Source organism: Capra hircus, chromosome 24, assembly GCF_001704415.2.
Source record: "Capra hircus breed San Clemente chromosome 24, ASM170441v1, whole genome shotgun sequence".
Classification (NCBI taxonomy): Eukaryota; Metazoa; Chordata; class Mammalia; order Artiodactyla; family Bovidae; genus Capra; species Capra hircus.
In genome coordinates this window covers 21,230,155-21,251,233 of record NC_030831.1, presented here as the reverse complement: position 1 = coordinate 21,251,233, position 21,079 = coordinate 21,230,155, and the positions used below count along the sequence as shown (strand labels likewise).

General features: G+C 47.1%; 1 protein-coding gene across 2 annotated transcripts in view; it reads left to right on the top strand.

Annotated features, from left to right (window-relative positions):
- The window catches only part of MOCOS (molybdenum cofactor sulfurase), a 57,969-nt gene continuing 36,923 nt past the window's right edge, over window positions 34-21,079 (top strand). The window contains exons 1-6 of one of the 2 annotated variants that reach the window (XM_018039418.1): window positions 34-217; window positions 8,051-8,140; window positions 9,367-9,433; window positions 10,563-11,207; window positions 15,256-15,332; window positions 17,873-18,072. In XM_018039418.1, coding sequence (XP_017894907.1) covers window positions 175-217; window positions 8,051-8,140; window positions 9,367-9,433; window positions 10,563-11,207; window positions 15,256-15,332; window positions 17,873-18,072 — 1,122 coding nt within the window. In that variant the 5' untranslated portion in view covers window positions 34-174. Of the gene's footprint in view, window positions 218-360; window positions 575-8,050; window positions 8,141-9,366; window positions 9,434-10,562; window positions 11,208-15,255; window positions 15,333-17,872; window positions 18,073-21,079 lie in introns of those variants that run through there. The other variant, XM_018039416.1, reaches the window with a different exon arrangement.

Sequence of the window (21,079 nt, the reverse complement as noted above, 5' to 3'; positions counted from 1 at the left end):
TCCCGGGCGCTGCGCTGGGCTCGGGCCAGGGAGAGTCGGGCCGGGAGGATCTCCAGGTTCCAGGATTCCCAGCAGCAAAAGCAGTTCATTGCATCTTCCATCCGCCTGTCCGTGGGACCGCAGATACACGAAACTTTGCGTTCCCAGGGTCTGGGGGCATCTCCATGGACTGCGATGCAAAGCAGACAGTCACGGGCACTGCCTCCCAGGCCCCCAGGTGGGAAAAGGGCAGAAAGGGGTGAAACTCCGTGAGTCAGCGCACCCAGGGCCTGCCGGGCCGGCCCAGAGAGGCGCCGCCCCTCGGCGGGGACGCGGTGCCACTGGAGGGCCGGGAGGCGCGGCCGGGGCGCGGCGGGGCGGAGTCCGCGCGGGCTGGCCCGGGCGCTTCCCGGCCGCTGCGGGCCTGGACGGCGCGGCGGGCAGGCCTGGGTCATGGCCGGCGGGGCCGCGCATCCGGGAGCCGAGCTGCTGGCCTTTGAGCGGTTCCTGGACTCGAGCCTGCAGCCTCTCGTCTACGGGTACGGCCGGGGCAGCCTGCGTGAGCTCCGGGCGCGCGAGTTCGGCCGCCTGGCAGGTGAGACCGGCGGGGGGAACCTGTGCTGGGCTGGTGGGGGACACACGGTTTCTAGAACCAATGTGGGGGCGGGGGAGCTTTTGCTCCCCGTGGGAGCGGCGTTACCTCACTGGTGTCGCATCTTGAATCGAAAGACCTGGAGGGATGTGTCCACGCGCCTTCCTCGTGGACGCGGCTCGCTGGGGTCCTACCTGCAACCCCAAGGCTTGCTGCTCCATAGACTTCCAGTCCTGTGGTACAGACATGGTCCTTTGCCACCTGTCTCTGCCTTCCGGGAACAAGACTGAGGATTCCTTTGGCCTTTGCTTGCCCGAGACTCCCGGCTCTAAAAGTCCAACTGGAGCCAGGGTTGCAAAATGCAGGAATGTCCGGCAGCTGTGACTGTTCGTCTGCTCGCCCGGGGGCGGGAGCTGTGCTCGCGAGCCCAGCGCGCGGGGTGAGGACCGCGGCTTTGCGGGCGCGCGGGGTGGGGACCGATGGGCTGCGCTCCAGACTCTGGGTTGCCTCGCAGCAACTTTTCTTTTCGAAGTCTCATTTTTTCTCACTCGTGTAGGTAAAACAATGCCTCGGAAGTGCAGCTCGGTGGGGGATCTGAAGAATTAGCAAACCGTGCAATTTGAACTTTTAAGTACAGGACGAGATTGTATATTGGACATGAGGACCGGGATCACATCGTGCCTTGGAGTTCCGCAAGGCGGAACAGGCAGTTTAAATTGGAAGTCAAGCTCCATGTGGCCCGCGGTCCTTCCAGCCCATTGCTGCAGGGCAGGAGGGAACCACTCGCACTGGGTCGGGACTCATCCTTTTGCCGGGGACCTTGTATGAGGGGCTTCTCCAAGCGTTAGAACGGCATTCTGGTTGAACTGGGAGGGATGAGGGGTAGGGGGCAGGACGTGGCGCCGGGCACCGGGATTTGAGGTGCACTTTTTCTGGGCTTCCCTGGTGGCTCAGACGGTAAAGAATCTGCGTGCAATGCAGGAGATGGGAGTTTAATCCCTGGGTCGGGAAGATTTCCTGGAGAAGGGAATGGCTCTGCTCTCTAGTATTCTTGCGTGGAGAATTCCATGGACAGAGGACCCCGGTGGGCTACAGTCCATGGGATCGCAAAGAGTAGGACATGACAGTGTTTAACACTTTGACGTTTTTCACTTTATTCTGTCTTGGTGAACAGTGTCACTTTCCAGCTTGTGACAGAAGGGCAGCCAGGATGTATGTTTCATTAATCAGCTCTTTGCTTCATTTTCTCATGTTTTGGAAAGTGATGCTTTTTTTCTCTCTCTCTTTTGGGAGCTTTAAGGGCTGTAGTACAGTCTGTACTTACCTGGAGAGGCTCAAGGAGACAGGGGCCCTCTGGCTGTCTCTCTTCTCTCCCTGATCTTCCCAGTCCCGCATTCATTTGCTGGAGACAGTTCCCCTTTACCCTCCCCATCTCCTTCTCTGAATTTTTTTGGTTATGGAAACTTCCCACCCACAGAAATAGAGACAGCTATAGAATAAACACCCCACAGGTGCAGAGGAAGTGAGAAAGGTGTCCCATTCTTTTGAAGCAAATCCCAGAGGCTGTTATTGTTCAGTCCCTAGTTATTTTAGCATCCCTCCTCCTTAATCCCCTGATCCCCTCCAGCTGTGATCTCTTACACCCATCATTAGCTGACCCCTCCTCTCAACATCACCTGGGAAAGTGGGAAGTAGGTGTCTCTCTGTTTCATTCTTGTGTCTCAGTGAACAGCACGCTTTTCCTCAGGGTAAAATTTAGCTGTGATAGGATCCCAGGCTGGCCTTAAGTGCCCCTTTAACATCTACTCTATTTGTGGTAGTGTTTTGTGATTATCTATCTGTCATCTACTTGGTACAATTTCCCAACATTTCCCAGCATTATGATTGTGGTAGACATTTGAGGACTAAACTCACCCTTCCCATCATTGGGAGTCTTGGAAAATATCCCCCCTTTTTTCACATGGAAACAAATGAACTAGCAAGAGGGCAGGGAAAAATAAGCAAACCAAAATAACTCAAGATTCCCCCTCTTCTTCCTTCCCCTGACCTCTCTCCACATCCCCTCAAAGTTTTCCTGCAGGTTTGAGAATTTGTCTGGTTAAGCGGTTTGCTCTGGATAACTAAATGCTTAACCTTTAAGTGCTGAAACATTTCCCAACTCATTGGATGGGAACATCCTTGTTTTTGTGAAGGGAGCTTGTGGATTCCACAGATGTGGTTCAAATGGTTCTTAAAGCCTCTGGGTGCTGATCGATGGCCACTCACCTTACGTGGAACCGAGAACTGAAGTTACATGAGCCAGAGCAGACCCTGGGATTTCCTTTCTTGAAGACCGAATGCCAACTAGTTTAGGGGTCTTTTGCCTGTTTCTTCTAATAATAACGGCAGTGCACTGTCACTCTCCCTAATGATGGTTGGACAACGGCCTTTCTTTTGGTGTGGTATCTTTCTATTTCTAAATCTTCAGTAAATGAGAACATTATTTGAAAACTAATGTTTTGGATTAGGTAATACATTTAACATGGTACCAAATTCAAAAGGTGCCAAAAGAGGTTGAAGACTGGCCAGGGAGCCCCCGCTCTCACTTCAGCTGTAGCCACCGTAGCCACCCCACAGTCAACTGCTGCCATTTCTGTTTTGTATGCCTTTTCAGGGCTTGGCTATGTTTATATGTATGTGTACACTTTTTTTTTTCACATGGTTGAGCCATAACATTTCTTACCACCTGACATAATTTACATTTATTTATCGTCTTTCTCTGTCACTAGCATACGGCTTCTATTTTGTCTGTTGTTATGTTCCCAGCACTTAGAACAGTGCCTGAAACAGTAAGTGCCCCAAAATATTTCTTGAATATGAAAACACTCAATAAACTAGGAATAAAAGGAAGTTTAATCAACCAGATAAAGACTATCTACAAAAAAACCCACGGCTAACCTCATACTTAAAGGTGAAAGAACGAAAATTTTACCCTTGAGATTAGGAACAAGGCAAGGAAATCTGTTTTTACAACTTCTATTCAATATAGTCCTAGAAGTTCTAGCCAGGAAAACTAGGCAAGAAAATGAAATAAAAATCATCCATATTGAAAAGGAAGAAGTAAAACATCTCTACTTGATGCGAGTGTAATCTTGTGTACAGAAAATCCTAAAAAAAAAGCACACGAAACAGTTCAGTTCAGTTCAGTTCAGTTCAGTCTCTCAGTCGTGTCCGACTCTTGGCAACCCCATGAATTGCAGCACACCAGGCCTCCTTGTCCATCACCACCCCTTGGAGTTCACTTAAACTCACGTCCAGCGAGTTGGTGATGCCATCCAGACATCTCATCCTTTGTCGTCCCCTTCTCCTCCTGCCCCCAGTCCTTCCCAGCATCAGTCTTTTCCTGAGTCAACTCTTCGCATGAGGTGGCCAAAGTACTGGAGTTTCAGCTTTAGCATCATTCCTTCCAAAGAAATCCCAGGGCTGATCTCCTTCAGAATGGACTAGTTGGATCTCCTTGCAGTCCAAGGGACTCTCAAGAGTCTTCTCCAACACCACAGTTCAAAAGCACCAATTCTTTGGCGCTCAGCTTTCTTCACAGTCCAACTCTCACATCCATACACGACCAGTGGAAAAACCATAGCCTTGACTAGACGGACCTTTGTTGGCAAAGGAATGTCTCTGCTTTTCAATATGCTCTCTAGGTTGGTCATAACTTTTCTTCCAAGGAGTAAGCGTCTTTTAATTTCATGGCTGAAATCACCATCTGCAGTGATTTTGGAGCCCCCAAAAATAAAGTCTGACACTGTTTCCACTGTTTCCCCATCTATTTCCCATGAAGTGATGGGACCAGATGCCATGATCTTCATTTTCTGAATGTTGAGCTTTAAGCCAGCTTTTTCATTCTCCTCTTTCACTTTCATCAAGAGGCTTTTTAGTTCCTCTTCACTTTCTGCCATAAGGGTGGTATCATCTGCATATCTGAGGTTATTGATATCTCTCCCAGTAATCTTGATTCCAGCTTGTGCTTCTTCCAGCCCAGCGTTTCTCATGATGTACTCTGCATAGAAGTTAAATAAGCAGGGTGACAATATACAGCCTTGACGTACTCCTTTTCCTATTTGGAACCAGTCTGTTCTTCCATGTCCAGTTCTAACTGTTGCCTCCTGACCTTCAACAAAACAGTTAGAACTAAAAAACAAGTCCAGCAAAGTTGTAGTATAGATCAGTGTACAAACATCAATTCAGTTTCTATACAGTATCAGTGAACACTATGCTAGTGAAATGAAGAAAACAATGCCCAAAGCCTCAAAAAAAAAAAAAAAACCACCAAAATACTCAGGAATAAATTTATCAAAAGAAATACAAAACTATAAAACATTGGAATAAAAGAAGACCTAAATAAATGGAAAGACATCTTACATTCATGGATTGGAAGACTTAATGTTGTTAAGATGTCACTACTCCTCAAATTGACCTAAGACTTAATGCAATTTCTATCAAAATCCCAAGTATTTTTCTTTTGACAAGTTGATCCTAAAATTTATATAGAAATGCAAATGATCCAGAATACCCAAGGCAATCTTGAAAAAGAACAAAGTTGAAGGGTTTACACTTCCATAAAAGGAAAGGTAAGTAAGATTTATATAAAGTTACAATAATCAAGACAGTGTGGTATTGGCATAAAGATAGACAGATAGACCAGTGAAGCAGAATTGTGAGTTGAGAAATAAAACCTGTACATTTATGGTCAATTTATCTTCATCAGGATGCGAAGACTATCCAATAGGAGAAAAAGAATATCTTAAATGGTGTATCCACACACCAAAGACTGAAGTTGGACCCCTCTTCAACACTGTATTTAAAAATTAACTCAAAATGGATCAAAGACCTAAATATAAGAGCTAAAAGTATAAAACTCTGAGAAGAAAGCATAAGTATAAATCATTAGGACCTTGGATTAGGCAATGATTTCTTATGACACCAAAATTACAAACAATAAAAATAGACAAATTGTACTTCATCAGAATTAAAAACATTTTTTTTCAATGAATCCCATCAAGAAAGTGAAAGAACAACTAACCAGGGAGAAAACATATGTCCACACAAAAGTTTGTACACATATGTTCATATCAGCATTATTTATGATAGGCAAAAATAGAACCAAATATTCACCAGTAGATGAGTAGTTAAACAAAATATGTGGCATTCCATAAAATGGAATACTATTCAGTCATAAAAAAGGAATGGAGTTCTGATACATGCTACAATGTGGATGCCCCTTGAAATTGTGATGCTAAATGAAAGAAGCCAGGCACAAAAGCCCACATGTTGTATGATTCCATTTATATGGGAAGTCCAGAATAGGTAAATCTATGCTGTGCTCTGCTTAGTCACTCAGTAATGTCTGACTCTCTGTGACCCCATGACTATAGCCTGCCGGGGGGTTACAGTCTAAGGGGCTTCTCTAGGCAAGAATACTAGAGTGGGTTGCCGTGCTCTCCTCCAGGGGATTTTCCCAGCCCAGTGATTGAACCCAGGTCTCCTACATTGCAGGCAGATTCTTTACCCTTTGAGCCTATAGAGGCAGAAAATAGATTGGTGATTGCCAGGGCTAGGGCTGGGTGGATTTAGGGAGTGAGTAGTAAAGGCTGTGGGGTCTCTTTTTGGGGTGAATGAATGTTCTAAAATTAAATAGTGCCCATGGTTGCATGACTATATGAATATACTAAATTGTAAATTTTTAAAGGACAAATTTTATGGTATGTGAGTTAATCTCAGTAAAGCCATTACAAAATAAATGAAAAATTTATTCTGCACAAAGCAAAAATATTTGTTAAAGTACATGAAATAATGAATGAATCTATTCACATATATGTTCTTAAAAACATGTCTTGGAGTTTGTTCCATGGCAGTACTTACAAATTACCAGATGGAAGTATTCAAATTCTTTATTTTAAATACATAGACAGTGCTGCACTGAATGTCCTCATTGACAGGCCATTTCATCCATCTTCAATTTATAAGATAGATTTCAGGAAGATGAATTGCTAGGTCAAGGAGAGTTTGCATTTTGAAAGCATAAGTGATACTGCTAAGTAGCTGTTCATAAAGAAGTGGTACCAGTTTTCCCTCCTACAGCCATGTCCCATTGGGCCTGTTTGCCCACACCTCACCCACACAGTGAATTATCCAACCTTTTGATCTGGGGCAGTCTGATTGGTAAGGCTCGGTATCTTGCTGTCATCTAAATTTGCCTGTCTCTGTTTGGGGAAGAGACTGGAAAGGTTGCCTCCATTCCCAGGCATCTCTGAAGCCTTCAGAGCTGTTAAAAGGTTGAGGACTGTGGAAGTCACTGTGGGAAAGCAGAATCAGGGCTGGACAGCCACGGAGGCTCCACGGAAACTCCAGAATAGGGTGTGAGTCATAGTGTGAAATAGCTTTGCCATCCTGAATCAGGGACGTCTGCTAGGCTCCTCCGCCTCCCCTATGGGCTGCTTCTCCAAGTTCAGAAGAGACACGGTTCATCAGGAAGGCCCTCAGGGCCCTAAGGGTTGTTAAGTGCTGAAGTGCAGTTTTTCCATTGCTCATGACTTTACTTGGATTAAGAATCACACATCGAAAAGGGAGGGTTGGGGAGTGGAGAAGGACTGGCAGTTTGAGATTAGCAGATGTAAACTGGCTTCCCAGGTGGCACTAGTGGTAAAGAACCTGCCTGCCAATGCAGGAGACGTAAGAGATTCGGGTTTGATCCCTGGGTCAGGAAGATCCCCTGGAGGAGGGCACGGCGACCCACTCCCGTATTCTTGCCTGGAGACTTCCATGGACAGAAGAGCCTGGTGGGCTATAGTCCATAGGGTTGCACAAAGTCGGACAAGACTGAAGCAACTTAGCACTCATGCACAAACTATTATATATAGGATGGATAACAGCAAGAGATCAAACCGGTCAATCATAAAGGAAATCAGTCCTGAATATTCATTGGAAGGACTGATGCTGAAGCTGAAACTCCAATACTCTGGCCACCTGATGTGAAGAACTGACTTGTTGGAAAAGACTGTGATGCTGGAAAAGATTGAACGCAGGAGGAGAAGGGGACGACAGAGGATGAGATGGTTGGATGGCATCACCGACTCAACGGACATGAGTTTGAGCAAGCTCTGGGAGTTGGTGATGGATGGGGAAACTTGGTGTGCTGCAGCCCATGGGGTCACAAAGAGTTGGACACAACTGAGTGACTAAACTGAACTGAAACAGCAAGATCCCACTGTATAAGACAGAGAACTATATTCAATATCCTGTGATAAACCCTAATGGAAAAGAATATGAAAAGAATATTGAAAAAGAAGAAGCACATGTCAAGAGGCTGGGAGAATCAGTGTCCTGTTATGTCTAAACACATCAAATGGGCACTGGCCAGGTTCACACAAAGCAGATCTAGATAAAGTGAGTGAAATACCTCTGAAAATAATCGCAGCTTTATTTTGTATTTTCTTTCAGGAACTGTCTATCTTGACCATGCAGGAACCACGTTGTTCCCCCAGAGCCAGATTACAAGCTTCATGAAAGATCTCATGGAAAATGTTTATGGTAAAGAAAAACACAGCATAACTGATTTTTTGCATTGAACTTCAGCCAACTATTGGGTTGGCCAAAAAGTTCATTTGGGATTTTCTGTCCCACCCCGAATGAACTTTCAGGCCAACCTGATACATTCAGCTGATAGATATATTGCCCAATAAAATGTCAGATGGACAGGTGGGGACAGTGCTGAATACACAGCATTGAGCAAGCCCCTTGTGAGAGGAGGTCAGGCAAGCACCTGGGGTCAGTGCCATAGCACATGTGCTGCTGGGTAGGAGAGACTGGTTCAGGGATACACGGGTAACCTCCAGAAGAAGGGGTCGGTGTCAGGGAGGAGGCCTAGGGTACGAAGGTGCTGCGTCTGGTGGTGGGGTGGCCCTGTGGGACCAGCGCAGAGCAGAGGATGGGACAATGGGGAACATGCACTCATTCACTCCATCGGTGTTTATCAAACCGCCCTGGTGTTGGGAGCATAGTGCTGTAATGGGAACAAAGTAAATACCTTCCCTGCCTTCATGGACTGTGGTCTAGGAGAGACAAGACCTCAATCAAGTGATTCCAAATAAATGTAAAAAAAGAAAAAGTAAAGTAGTGTAACACAGAAATAAAGTAAATTATTAATAGTGTGAAGGGCTGTGACCCAAAGACCCTAGTCCCGGGGGGCTCTGTATGTGCAGAGTGACCATGAGTCAGTGTAGCTATCAGGGAAAGCTTCTGCAGAAGGGGGCAGATGCTGGAGGAAGAGCAGGAATTCACTCGGAAAAGAGGAGGAGAGGGCATTTCAGGCAGAAGCAGCAGCATGCGCCAGGACCCTGCGGTGGTTTTAGGAACCAGCCCCCAAACAGGGAGGGGAGGAGAGCGGTGGAGATGTGAACAGAGCTGGGTAGGCGCGGTATTCAGTTCATTTCTTCTACCTGGTGGGGGTTTGGGATCTACAAAACAGCTCAAAGGACATGGCCCAGAATCTATCCTATAGCCCGTGAGGAGGAACTTTGTTTAATGGCTCAACTATTATTATTTTGTCTTGCTTGACTGTTTTCCTGTCTTTCTGCACTTTTTCACTTTTCTGATTAAATTTACTCTTTGGAACTCAGAGAGGCTGGATCATACAGTTTTTTGTTTTTTGTTTTTTTGCTTAACTTTTTGAGAAACTGAAGGAGAGGGTATTGGAGGAACACACCAGGAGAAACCACGAGTAGTGACCCTGCGGCTTTGTCTTTGTAATCTTCCAGGTAACCCTCACAGCCAGAACATCAGCAGCAAGCTCACCCATGACACGGTGGAACAGGTGCGGTTCAGGTGAGCAAATCGGGGTGCCCGCCTGCATGGGTGCCTGTGGGTGGATGGACTTCCTACCAGATGCCCACGTCCCACAGAGGTGCTGAGTTGGTTCTGGGAAGACCATGTTCAGCTAAATGGCCACACAAGCGCGCTGCTAACCACTGGGTCAGAGGTCAGGAAGGTAAGCGTGAGCAGGTACAGAGTGAGAGCAGGTCTCATCACGAGTACAGGCAGGCGCCTCTGAGGTATCCAAGCTGTTGTATGTGGCTCTGGGCTGGTGCCACCATTCCTGGGGGTCAGAGTGACAAGGAGTGACCCTAGTTCCTAAGTCTTGTTTTCGGGGAGAAGAAAAGTGCTTTCTCTGTTTTTTTCCTTTACGTATTTCAGATTTAGACATCTTGTTTTTTCCATTTCTCCCCTCCCTTTTACTAGTATTTGCACATAAAAAATTCTGCAAATAATTTAGGTGGTACCTAAAGATACTTGACTCAACACAATTTCAAATTATTTCCTACTTGAAAGTGACACCTTTTGCTATAGGGTTGCCTGTGTTAAAACCAACGTGAAACAAGTTGATGACTTAGAACTTGTTATGACAGAGCCAGACACTAAACCAAGAAGTGGTGTTTTCAGCTGAGTTTAAGGGAGTTGTAGATTTTGTCTTATCCACTTGGGGTGGGGATTTGGGAGGCTGGGTAATTTTGCCAGTTTGCGCCTCTTTGCATCTCTTCCCACAGCTTCCTCTGCCCCTGACCTCACTTCACCATCGTGGCAAAGCCTAACTGGTTTTTTTTTTTTCCCCTCTAGTTATTAAGATAGAGAGGAGGGCTTCCCTGATGGCCCAGTGGCAAAGAATCTGCCTACAGTGCAGGAGACACAGAAAATGTGGGTTTGATCCCTGGGTTGGGAAGATTCTCCTGGGGGAGGAAATGGCAACTCACTCCAGTATTCTTGCCTGGAAGCTTCCATAGACAGAGGAGCCTGGCAGGCTGCAGTCCATGGGAGTCTCAAAGAGTCGGGCACGACTGAGTGAGTGAGCACTCACACACACGGTGGAGAGACTTCTTATTAAGTAGAAATACAGCTGCCTCTGAGCATTTAACGCGGCCGGTGACCGCGGAGTGGCCTGATGCTGTGCTTCTTCCAGGATCCTGGCGCACTTCCACACCTCCCCGGAGGACTACACGGTGATTTTCACCTCCGGGAGCACGGCTGCTCTTAAGCTGGTGGCAGAGGCTTTCCCGTGGGTGTCCCCAGGCCCGGAGGGCAGCGGCAGCTGCTTCTGTTACCTCACCGACAGCCACACGTCCGTGGTGGGCATGAGGAAGGTCACCGCGGCCAGGAACGTCACTTGCATCCCGGTCAGGCCAGAGGACATGTGGTCGGCCGAGAGGCAGGACGCGGCTGCGGCCGGGGACCCCGCCGGCCAGCCTCCGCATCTCTTCTGCTACCCGGCTCAGAGTAACTTTTCCGGAACCAGATACCCGCTGTCCTGGATAGGCGAGGTCAAGTCCGGGCGGAGGCGCCCAGTGAGCCGGCCCGGGCAGTGGTTCGTGCTGCTGGACGCGGCCGCCTTCGTGGGCACCTCGCCGCTGGACCTGTCGGTTCACCAGGCCGACTTTGTCCCCCTGTCCTTCTATAAGATCTTTGGCTTCCCCACCGGCCTGGGCGCTCTGCTGGTGAAGAACCGTTCGGCTGCTCTGCTGAGGAAAACCTACTTCGGAGGAGGCACGGCCGCTGCGTACCTCGCGGGAGACGACTTCTACGTCCCGAGAGAGTCGGTGGCTGAGAGGTAGCCTGGGGATGGGAGCGGATGCTGAGCGTCAGCATGGCGCGGGCCTGGCGCCTGCCACCTGTAGGACTGTGCAGAGGAGGCGGGGGTTGGCTGGAGCTTCCACAGCAGGCCTGTGTGGGTCTCCCGCAGCTGTGGGGGAGCAAGGGCCTGCCAGTAAGGGCTGCTAGCAGAAGACATGAAGCCCTTCCAGGGGTAAGGAGGGTCGGCACCAGGCCTTTGCCCACAGCCCTGACATGACGGGAAGCTACTGAGGCAGTGACTTTTCTAAATTATAATTTTTAGTTTTTTCAATTATGAAAGTATGATAACTCGGGCTTCCCTGGTGGTTCAGTGGCAGAGAAGCTGCCTGCAAGACAGGAGATGTGGGTTCAATCCCGGGTCAGGAAGATTCCCTGGAGAAGGAAATGGCAACCCACTCCAGCATGCTTGCCTGTGAAATGCCATGGACAGACACGATAACACAATAATAAGAGACTTGGAAAATATAGAACAAAGTTACATGTAGTTCCACTATATATTGCTCTTATTTTTCTAGATAAATAAAGATTTTTTAAGTTGGAGTTTCAATATCAAACTCTCAAAAATTAAATAGAATGAATATACAGGAAAGTAGAAGGATATAGAAGACCTGGAAAGCACTATGAACCAATTCAACAAGCACAGCAACCCACTCCAGTATTCTAGCCTGGAGAGTCCCTTGGACAGAGGTGCCTGGCAGGGTATAGTCCATAGGGTCGCAAAGAGCTGGACACGGCTGAAGCGACTTAGCACATAGGCATACGATTTTTGCACAGCTGCTGCTGCTGCTAGGTCACTTCAGTCGTGTCCAACTCTGTGTGACCCCATAGACAGCAGCCCACCAGGCTCCCCCGTCCCTGGAATTCTCCAGGCAAGAACACTGGAGTTGCCATTTCCTTCTCCAATGCATGAAAGTGAAAAGTGAAAGTGAAGTTGCTCAGTCGTATCCGACTCTTCGCGACCCCATGGACTGAACAGCAGTAGGATACAAATTCTATTCAAGTTCCCATAGACTGTAAACTTGGAGATACTGGAACATATCCAGGGACATAAAACAAGGTGCTGAAGCAGCGATTTAAGAATTTGGTACCATTTGGCACAAGTGTGCACACGTGTTGACAGCACGGCTGTATTTCAGCAGCTAGAATCAGCTCAGCTTGGTATCTGGTCAGCAGGAGGAGTCGGTCAAATGAGAGGCCACCGGATTCAGGAGTGCTGCTAAGAGCAGTCTCTGTGAGCCCCCCCCCCCCCGGGGGTGGTTACCAGGGAAGTTTGAGGGCTTGTCTGGGGCATGAAGATTGGAGGTATGAGCAGGTGGAAATGGCAGCCGATCCAGGCTTCTGCGGGGGCCAACAGCGGGTGGTGGCCAGGTACCATGAGGTGGGGCCAGGACCTCGTCACTGTGCTGGGGCCTGAGACGGCCGCAGGGCCTGAATGGGAAGGGGGTTCAGATCCCCCACAGACCCAGGTCAGACTGGAGGGTCCTGCAGGAAGGGGCGTGGCCTCGGCAGTAGGGGCATAGCCCAGAGTGTAGGTCTCAGAGCTGGACTGCTGGGAGGTGGCTCCACTGCCACCAGCTGTGGGAATCGGGGCCTGTGATTTGACCTCTGCCCCTCGTGTTTGTCCTATAAAGTGCGTCTCTTAGAGGATACAGTTCTTTAGCACTAATATAGGTTAAAGCACCAAGACTGAGTTGGCATCAATACGTTATGAAGCTATTCGATGTCTCTTTTATTTAGAACTTCTCCATAGATGGGCAGTTCTAAAAACAGGAATGCGAATGTAAAACCTCTTGAATCCAAGTGTGATAACATAGCATGTAATGTAACCAAGTGAGAAAAGAATGACAGGCACTCCATGTAAGTTAAAGGCAGAATGAAATAACAGTCGAAATTTTATTAAGCCAATAGGGCACCTGAAGGTGAGGAGGAACAGGGCTGCTCATTCCAGGCGGGGCGTGGGTGCGGGTGGGCTGCCTCTTGCAGTCTGGGTGAATTGCCTTCTAGCAGGTGCTGCACCAAGATTCCCAGATAGCTGAATGTATTTGTTTACCGTTAGAAGTCTCATTTGGGGAGTTTCCCTGGTGGTCCTCTGGTTAGGACTTGGTAATTTCACTCTGGTGGCCCGGATTCAATCCCTGGTCAAGGGACTAAGATCCTGCAAGCCATGTGGCCAAAAAAAAAAAAAAGTCTCATTTTTTCCTTCTAAGCCTAGATTAGCATGCACGAGATTTAATACCCAATCTAAATGTTTCTTGAGCATGTACCTGGACCATGCACTTTTAACAAAATATTTATGTATTTATTTGTTTGCTTGGCTGCACTGGGTCTTAGTTGTGGCATGTGGGATTTTAGCTCCCTGACCAGGGATAGAACCTGGATTCCCTGCATTGGGAGTGTGGAGTCTTAGCCATTGGACCACCAGGGAAGTCCCATGTTCTTAATCTTTTTCTATTTCATAACCCAATGAAAACAACTTTTGATGGAAACATAAAACCTCCCTTTTCTCCTGAGTCTATTAATTTTTGATCAATAAATATTTATTATTGATCAATTAATAGCTGAAGTCATTATTGCCTAATCATGTTTAATTTATTAAAGACTCATATGGTCAATTATCAATTGATTCATTGTTAATTCTGTATGTTTATTAATTACCATTTGTTTTATAAAAAAATTTGCATTGTGGTAATGATATTTTGAGCAACTCTTATCCCTAGAGTATTAAAATACAAAGCATGATATTTCCATTGAAAGCTTCAACTTGCATAATGCTGCTATTTGTCACCACTTCCCTGGTAGCTCAGCTGGTAAAGAATCTGCCTGCAGGAGACCCTGGTTCAATCCCTGGGTTGGGAAGATCTCCTGGAGAAGGGAATGGCAACCCCCTCTAGTGTTCTTGCCTGGAGAATTCCATCAACAGAGGAGTCTGGCAGGCCTCAGTCCATGGGATGCTTGCTGGAAACTCCTTGCTGTCCCTAGCCTTCCCCTCGCTAATGCAGCAGCTAGGGGCATCTAATCAAAACCCAGGCCCCATCCAGTCACTCTCTCTGCTCAGAGCCCTCCAACCACTCATCTGACCCAGGGTGAATGAAGTTCTCTGACTTGCCCTCTGAGCGCTCCCAGGCCCACTGATCTTGCTGTTCCAACTCTACCTGCTCAGGGCCTATGCTGCACCCCTCCTTGGAATACTGTTTCCATTTGAAACTGTGAACTTAGCTTCACAAATGAGCAGTCTTCCTTGCTCCCTTACTTTCACTCTGCCTCTGCTTGAGTGATCTTCCTCGGAGAGGACCTGCTCTGACCATCTCATCTAAAGGAGCCGCCAGCCGGGGCACTTGTCACCCCTGCCTTGCGCTTATTTGGCTTCCCTGTGTGTTTGCTGTTTGTCGTTTCTTATTTCAGTGCCCTTAGAGGGATGGAAGCCTAGTGAAGGCAGGAATCCTACTTGTCATGTTCACCGCTGTATCCTTAGCAACCAGAACAGTGCCTGGCATGCGGTCCGTGGACAATAAACATTTGATGAGGATTTTGTCTAAATGAACCATTGAAAAATGTAAATATAGTGAACAGCTTGGTAACAGGAAGTTTATTGAGAGCCTTCTAATAACTGTAGTCCTGTAGACTTTGGAATGATAGACTCTTCTTAGGAACCTTGTGGCTACACAATGGATCTTACTGAATCAACGCCCTGTCAAGGGGTGCTGTCTTGGAGTCAAGGGCAGCTTTGTAGGAGCCACAGCACTTGAGGTTTTGTCAAGTCTGAAGTCTTCCGAGGTCCTGACTATCTTTCAGGGCCCCTCATCATCACTGCCAGACATAAGCTGCAGAACAGGTCAAGGCCGGAGGTAGCCTACGTGTCTTGGTGTGACAGCCGTCTGTCTTGAGGCGGGAAGGGAGACAGCGTATAAGGCCGCAGAGGCAAAGTCTCCATAGACCCGAGGCGCAAAGCCCTGGTGTCACAGATATGAAATGCACATGGAGGCTTTGGTCACAGCTTGACCTTGTCCCTCTCCCCACTGTTGCAGGTTTGAAGATGGCACCATCTCCTTCCTTGACGTGATAGCACTAAAACATGGATTTGATGCCCTAGAGCGCCTCACAGGTCAGTGGACATCTTTTTTATCCTTTTTGGTCCTACCAGATCTTGGTTGTGGCATGTGGGATCTTTAGTTCTGGCATGTTAACGCTTAGTTGCAGCACACAGGATCTAGTTCCCAGACCAGGGATCGAACCCGGGCGCCCTGCACTGGGAGTGTGAAGTCTTAGCCACTGGACCACAGAGAAGTCCCCTCAATGGACATCTCTATGCATGTGGCGTTTGCTCCTGTTGCCCATGTCCTTGAAGGGAGCCCTGGCATGGATGGGATCCGGATAAGGAGAGAGTCTGTGCGAGTGTGCGAGAGATAAGCACCCGGCAGCTCTGCACTGATGCAGGTGCAGCTGATTCTGAACAACTTCCAGAAATGATTGTGCAGCAGGAGTGAGAGACTGGGCCTTTCTCTCTCTCTCTTTTTTTTTTTTGGTTGGTTAAAAGAATGTTTTAAGAGTAGAGACTTTCCAAATCCTGAGATTAGTAACCTCATAGAAGCAGAGGAGCCATCCTTGGTCCCTGCTTACAGATCCTGAGAACTTATAAAGCTCAGGTCGCTGGGTCTTCCCATGGGGGAGGTTTGTGATGAGCCCACTTTGCCCACAAAGGATCTTATACTCAGAGAGATTAGATGCCTTCCCCAGGGCCAGGGAACCTGGGAGGGCTAGGGTTTAAACCCACGCAATCCTAATGCCTTACCCGAGTCCCCAGATGTGGTCTCTGCTGCTGGCCTTTGCAATGACACGTGCTTTCTTTCCTGACAAGAGCTTGGGGTGCGTGAGCAGGTGGGGGCATTCCCTGCAGTCTGACACACAGATGGGTGCACATCCAATCTTGTGGGGTTGACACGGGGTACAGGCTGGAAGCAGCTCTGTCTGGTGAGCCGGGCCTCTACCCTCCTGCTATGCTCCTGTAGCTCCTTTCAGAGGCTGAGCTTCCAGGACGGGGCAGCACTGCTTGTCCTGTCCAGATGAGGATGGAGTTGTGGTGAACTTGGCACACCACAAGGGACTTGGCATGGTAGTTAGGCAGCCCTTTCTCTCTCTGTCTCTCTCTCGTCAAAATAATGTAACCCTTAGGTCCTCAGCCTAATCCCAGCACTGCAAACATACAGGACTTGTGGAAGGGTCGTCCTGACAGTAATGCAGGCTGGTGAGTGGGCATCACCCAGACAAAGCAGAGACTGTGGAAACAGACATTGAGAAACAGGCACTTTTTCAAGGAAAGATGCTAATAAGGTGTCTGAACCACAAGTGACAGAGTCTGACAGGGCTGGGGTACCTCTGAAAGCAGGTTGACAGTGTCAACTCCACAATAAGGCAGACCCTGATTTTTCCTTAGTTAAGTGCTCTTTTTTAGAAAAACTTGTGGTGAAATCTATGTAATATAAATGGCGCTCAGCCATTTTAAAGTGTATACAGTTCAGTATACATTAAGTGTATTCACATTATAGAGCAGTCATTACCACTATCCATGTCCGGGACTTTTTAATCATCCCAAACTTAAAAAACAATATATCCCCAATTTCCCCTCTCCAACCCATAATATGTCTATTCTTTCTATTTCTATGAATTTGCCTGTTTTAGGCACCATACATAAAAGAGATAATACAATATTTGTCCTTTTGTGTCTGGCTTATTTTACTTAGCATAATGTTTTCAGAGTTTACCCATGGTAAAACAAGTATTCTTAGCTGCTTTGTATAGTATTAAACACTCACAATTTGTATGATTTAAACACTTACAAAAAAGCAGCAAGACAGAAGTATGTTTGAAGACAGAATTATACATTTTTGCAGTCTGTTACAAAAGGGTCTCAATTAGCTGAATGCTTAAGTAACATTTGTTTTTTTATTTTGAAAAGGAAGATGATAGCAGTTCCTATGGGAAAATTCCCCAGAAGCAGTAGTGGTAAACGGTCATTCAGTACCAACGACCTAAACATTTACTGTGTGGGCAGTACCATACTCTGTTTACAAGTAGAGTAAGTTCCCTACATGTGAGCCTTCAAACTGCGAACTTTCAAAGATTCGAACATGCGTTCTCGTGTCTAGTCACCTAAGTTCGTTCACGTGTCTGGCGTATGTTTTCATGTGCATGCATCCTCTCCAGGTGGTTGTACTTTTGTGTACTGTGCTATATAATACGGTATAGTGTGATGGTACAGTGTCTTTATTTCAAGACCAGGATGTCTGGAAACAGACGTAAAGGCAGCAGTGATGGAGCTGGCACTGCTGTCCTTTTCAAGGTGCTGTTCTGTAAGATTAAAAATGTTTTCTTTTTGTGTCTGTTTTTCATGTATTACTTGTGTGAAAAGTATTAAAAACCTGTGCAGGTACAGTACTATATAGCTGATGGTAGGCTGCCTTTGTTGGACGTATGAACAAATTGGACTTACAATGGAACTCATTTGTATGTAGAGGACTTACTGTGTGTAACGTCATTAATACGAGGTCCAAGTTTGCCAGTTATAATGATCTCGTTTTCTTAAAACTGAGACTGACTTTTCCATCACGTTCATGCTTCCCTTTCACCCCCATTCGCTGCTCTGAGGTGGGATGGAGAGCATCCGGCAGCACACGTTTACCCTGGCTCAGTACACCTACGCTGCCTTGTCTTCCCTGCGGTACCCCAACGGAGCCCCTGTCGTGCAGATTTACAGTGACTCTGAGTTCAGCAGCCCGGAGGTGCAGGGTCCCGTCATCAGCTTCAACGTGCTCGATGACCACGGGAACATCGTTGGTTACTCCCAGGTGGGTTTTTCTTTTCATCCTGCTAACCTGTTCATATCAGCATCGCTCTTGTCTGGAATTCTGCAGCCCTGAAATTTGAGGACAAGGCCTCTGGGCCCTTTGCAATAGTCATGAGGAATCCTGTGTCCTGTTGGGGAGGCCCCTGGTCCCTCCTTAGAAGCTCTGCACTCCCATTGACATGCAGTTCTAACAAGCGTGGGCTATTTAGTTCTTCGGCCTACTTAATTCAGCCACAGGTGGTCAATTTCAAATGGGAAGAGAGAGACCAAGTTTCTGATGGCAGTGGCAGGGGACAGCTGACAGCTTGCCAGCAAGGGAAGACACCCTAACATAGTGTAGGCAGAGCAGCCTGTCTGAGGTCATTTCGCATACCAGCAGCTTGGTAGCCCCACCATTACATCAGACCGTGTCGCAGTGGCACACAAAATCCTGGGCCTCTTACCACTGTTTGTTTGCATGTTGCTTGGAACTCATCACTCTTTTTTTTTTGACAAGTCTTTGACTTGTCTTTTTTTTATGACAAGTAGAAATGATGTCCTTAGTAGCACAAAGCCCTTATTTCTGCTGTAGTTCATTATACTAAGTTCAAAGTATTTGGTAGGCTGGTTATAAAATAGTTTCTGCAGATATACCCTTTGTATGCATTTTCTCAAGAAAACACTGCAGGTAGTGGTTTTCAGGTTGGGAACTGCTTGGATCCCTGTGATACTGAGTAAGCTGGTCACTGCCCAGTACATTAAAAAACCTAGAGTCACACTGAACACCCAGACATGGCAGTGGGTGGTCACCAGATGGGCTGTGACAGATTAGGCCTGGGGAGCCCAAGGCCCTTCCCAGAGCCCAGGTTTCTAGAACTGCTGTGAGGAGCGATTTGATCATCACATCAGTTTGGAAGATGCTGCTTATCATCCCTTGAAAGCCACTCTTCCCATACACCTGTGTTAAATCCAGAGTTTCTCAGATGGAATTCATTTCTCAAGGGATCCTGTCCCTGCCTCCCATGAACTTTCTTTTTTCAAGGAAAAAAAATTTTTATTTGGAAGATCCATAAACTTTCTGAGGACAAACTTAAGAACTGTTTTCTGGAAGAAATGTTGGTTCTCACTGGTGTCCAGGGACCAACACTCTACAATCATTAGTTGTCTCTTGGGTGAGATTATTGTGAAGATATTGCCCCCCCCCACCCCCCACCCCTCACTTGCACAGCAGCAGAAGCAGCCCAGCATCATTCAGAAGCAGGCAATTTTAAATGCTTTTGAGGGGTGGTGTAAAACACATTGGGGCCAAAGGTTTGCCTTCTCAAATATGTTTTTCTGGGTAATTGGTAAAATAAGTTTCCTTCTTGAATCTAAAATAAGTGTATTTTTGAGGGGTGTGGAGGAGGGCAGGCTGATGACTCTGAAATGTGGTGTGGCAAGCATAATGCTGAATTCAGGTTGGGCTGCTCATCACTTAAAAGTCAATGAAGCAGGGGCAAGTGTCAGTAGAAAGGAAAGCTATTGAATCAGAGAAGCCGAAATCTAGGGAGATGGTGGACTCATGCCTGGAGAGTAACTCCAAAGATTCTGCTCAGTCATGACAATTTTTAGCAGGAAAATAGGGAAAAAAACAAGTTAATCATTAAGGTAAGAGGTCAGGTTCTTTGTCATTTCTCATTGTGTGTAGACCCACTGATGTCTCCTGATCTTCTTTTGGAGATTTGTCGGTGGTCCACCTGCAGATTTGCCAAGAGGAGCTGGGGGTATAGAGTCAGTCATTCTTTAACTATGTAATTCTTCATTCTTACTCCTTTTAATCCTGAAAAGGGACCAAATGGTTAGGCCAGGCATTGTGTACATTCAGTAGAGCGTAAGTCAGGAGTTAAGTTAAATGTTACCTCATGATCCCATTTTTATAATTAAGGTCTGAGGAAAACAGAGATGAACAAATCGAAGAGGGGCAAAAGAGCTGCTTACAAATTCCCACTCTCAGGGATCATTCCACATCTATGGGAATAAGGACGAAAGTCTGTCTTCTGTAACTGTTTCACACTGAGAAAGGGTGTCTCAGTCTTAGAGTGAAAGATGTCCACGTGGGTGGACGTCTCTTTGGTGACCATTTTAGTTGCCAGCTTGCCTATGTGGGCAGAGCAAGCTACAGTTATTCTAATGCCGACAAAGTTATAGATTATTATGAGCAGCAGTGTTAATTCCAATTCTTTCATCAAACACTGAGTCTGTGACTGTCCTACTTGTTGACTGCTCGAGCCTGGTCTTTTGTGACTCTTGGAGGCCTGGGAGATTTCAGTTTTTTCTGCAAACAAGAGGCAGGGGACATAGAGGAGCCTTTGTACTTGGGTTGGGGTGAGGAATCAGTTCCAGGCAGAATGGTGAAAGAATCACCCATTTGCCCAGAGAAGCAAAGAGGAAGATCTCCCCAAGAAGAAGGAGCTGCCCATCTTGGTGTCTACCTGACTTCACTGGGACGCTCATTCCCTGAGGTCTCACACAGGGGTTTCTCCCTTGTGCGTCTATAGAGGAAGCTCATCCCATGAGTGGAGGTCATGGCTGGGGCATGGCCAGCTGAGTCAGCTCAGGAGAACCCTGGGTTTGCCTGGTCTTTGTCACATGTGGGGATTCCACAGAGATTTGGAGGGTCTTTGGAAACATTACATGGCAGCATGGCTGGGTCTGATTGTCTCTTTTTCAGGGGATTTGTGAAGGAATTGAGCCTTCTGTGAGAAGCTTTTGGGTACCTGTTTTTGATATCCAGGCCTCCTCATTTCAGTGATGCCTCATTGGATGGCATCAGTGACTCATGGACATGAGTTTGAGCAAGCTCTGAGAGCTGGTAATGGACAGGGAAGCCTGGCATGCTGCAACTCATAGGGTCGCAGAAAGTCAGACATGACTGAGTGACTGAACAAACACAGGCACCTCCTCATTTCATTTCCCCCTTGGTGGAAGTCAGTCTACCCAGTTTTTAAGTGGGTGGGTTCAGAGTCAGGCTGCCTTGCACTGGCTCTCTG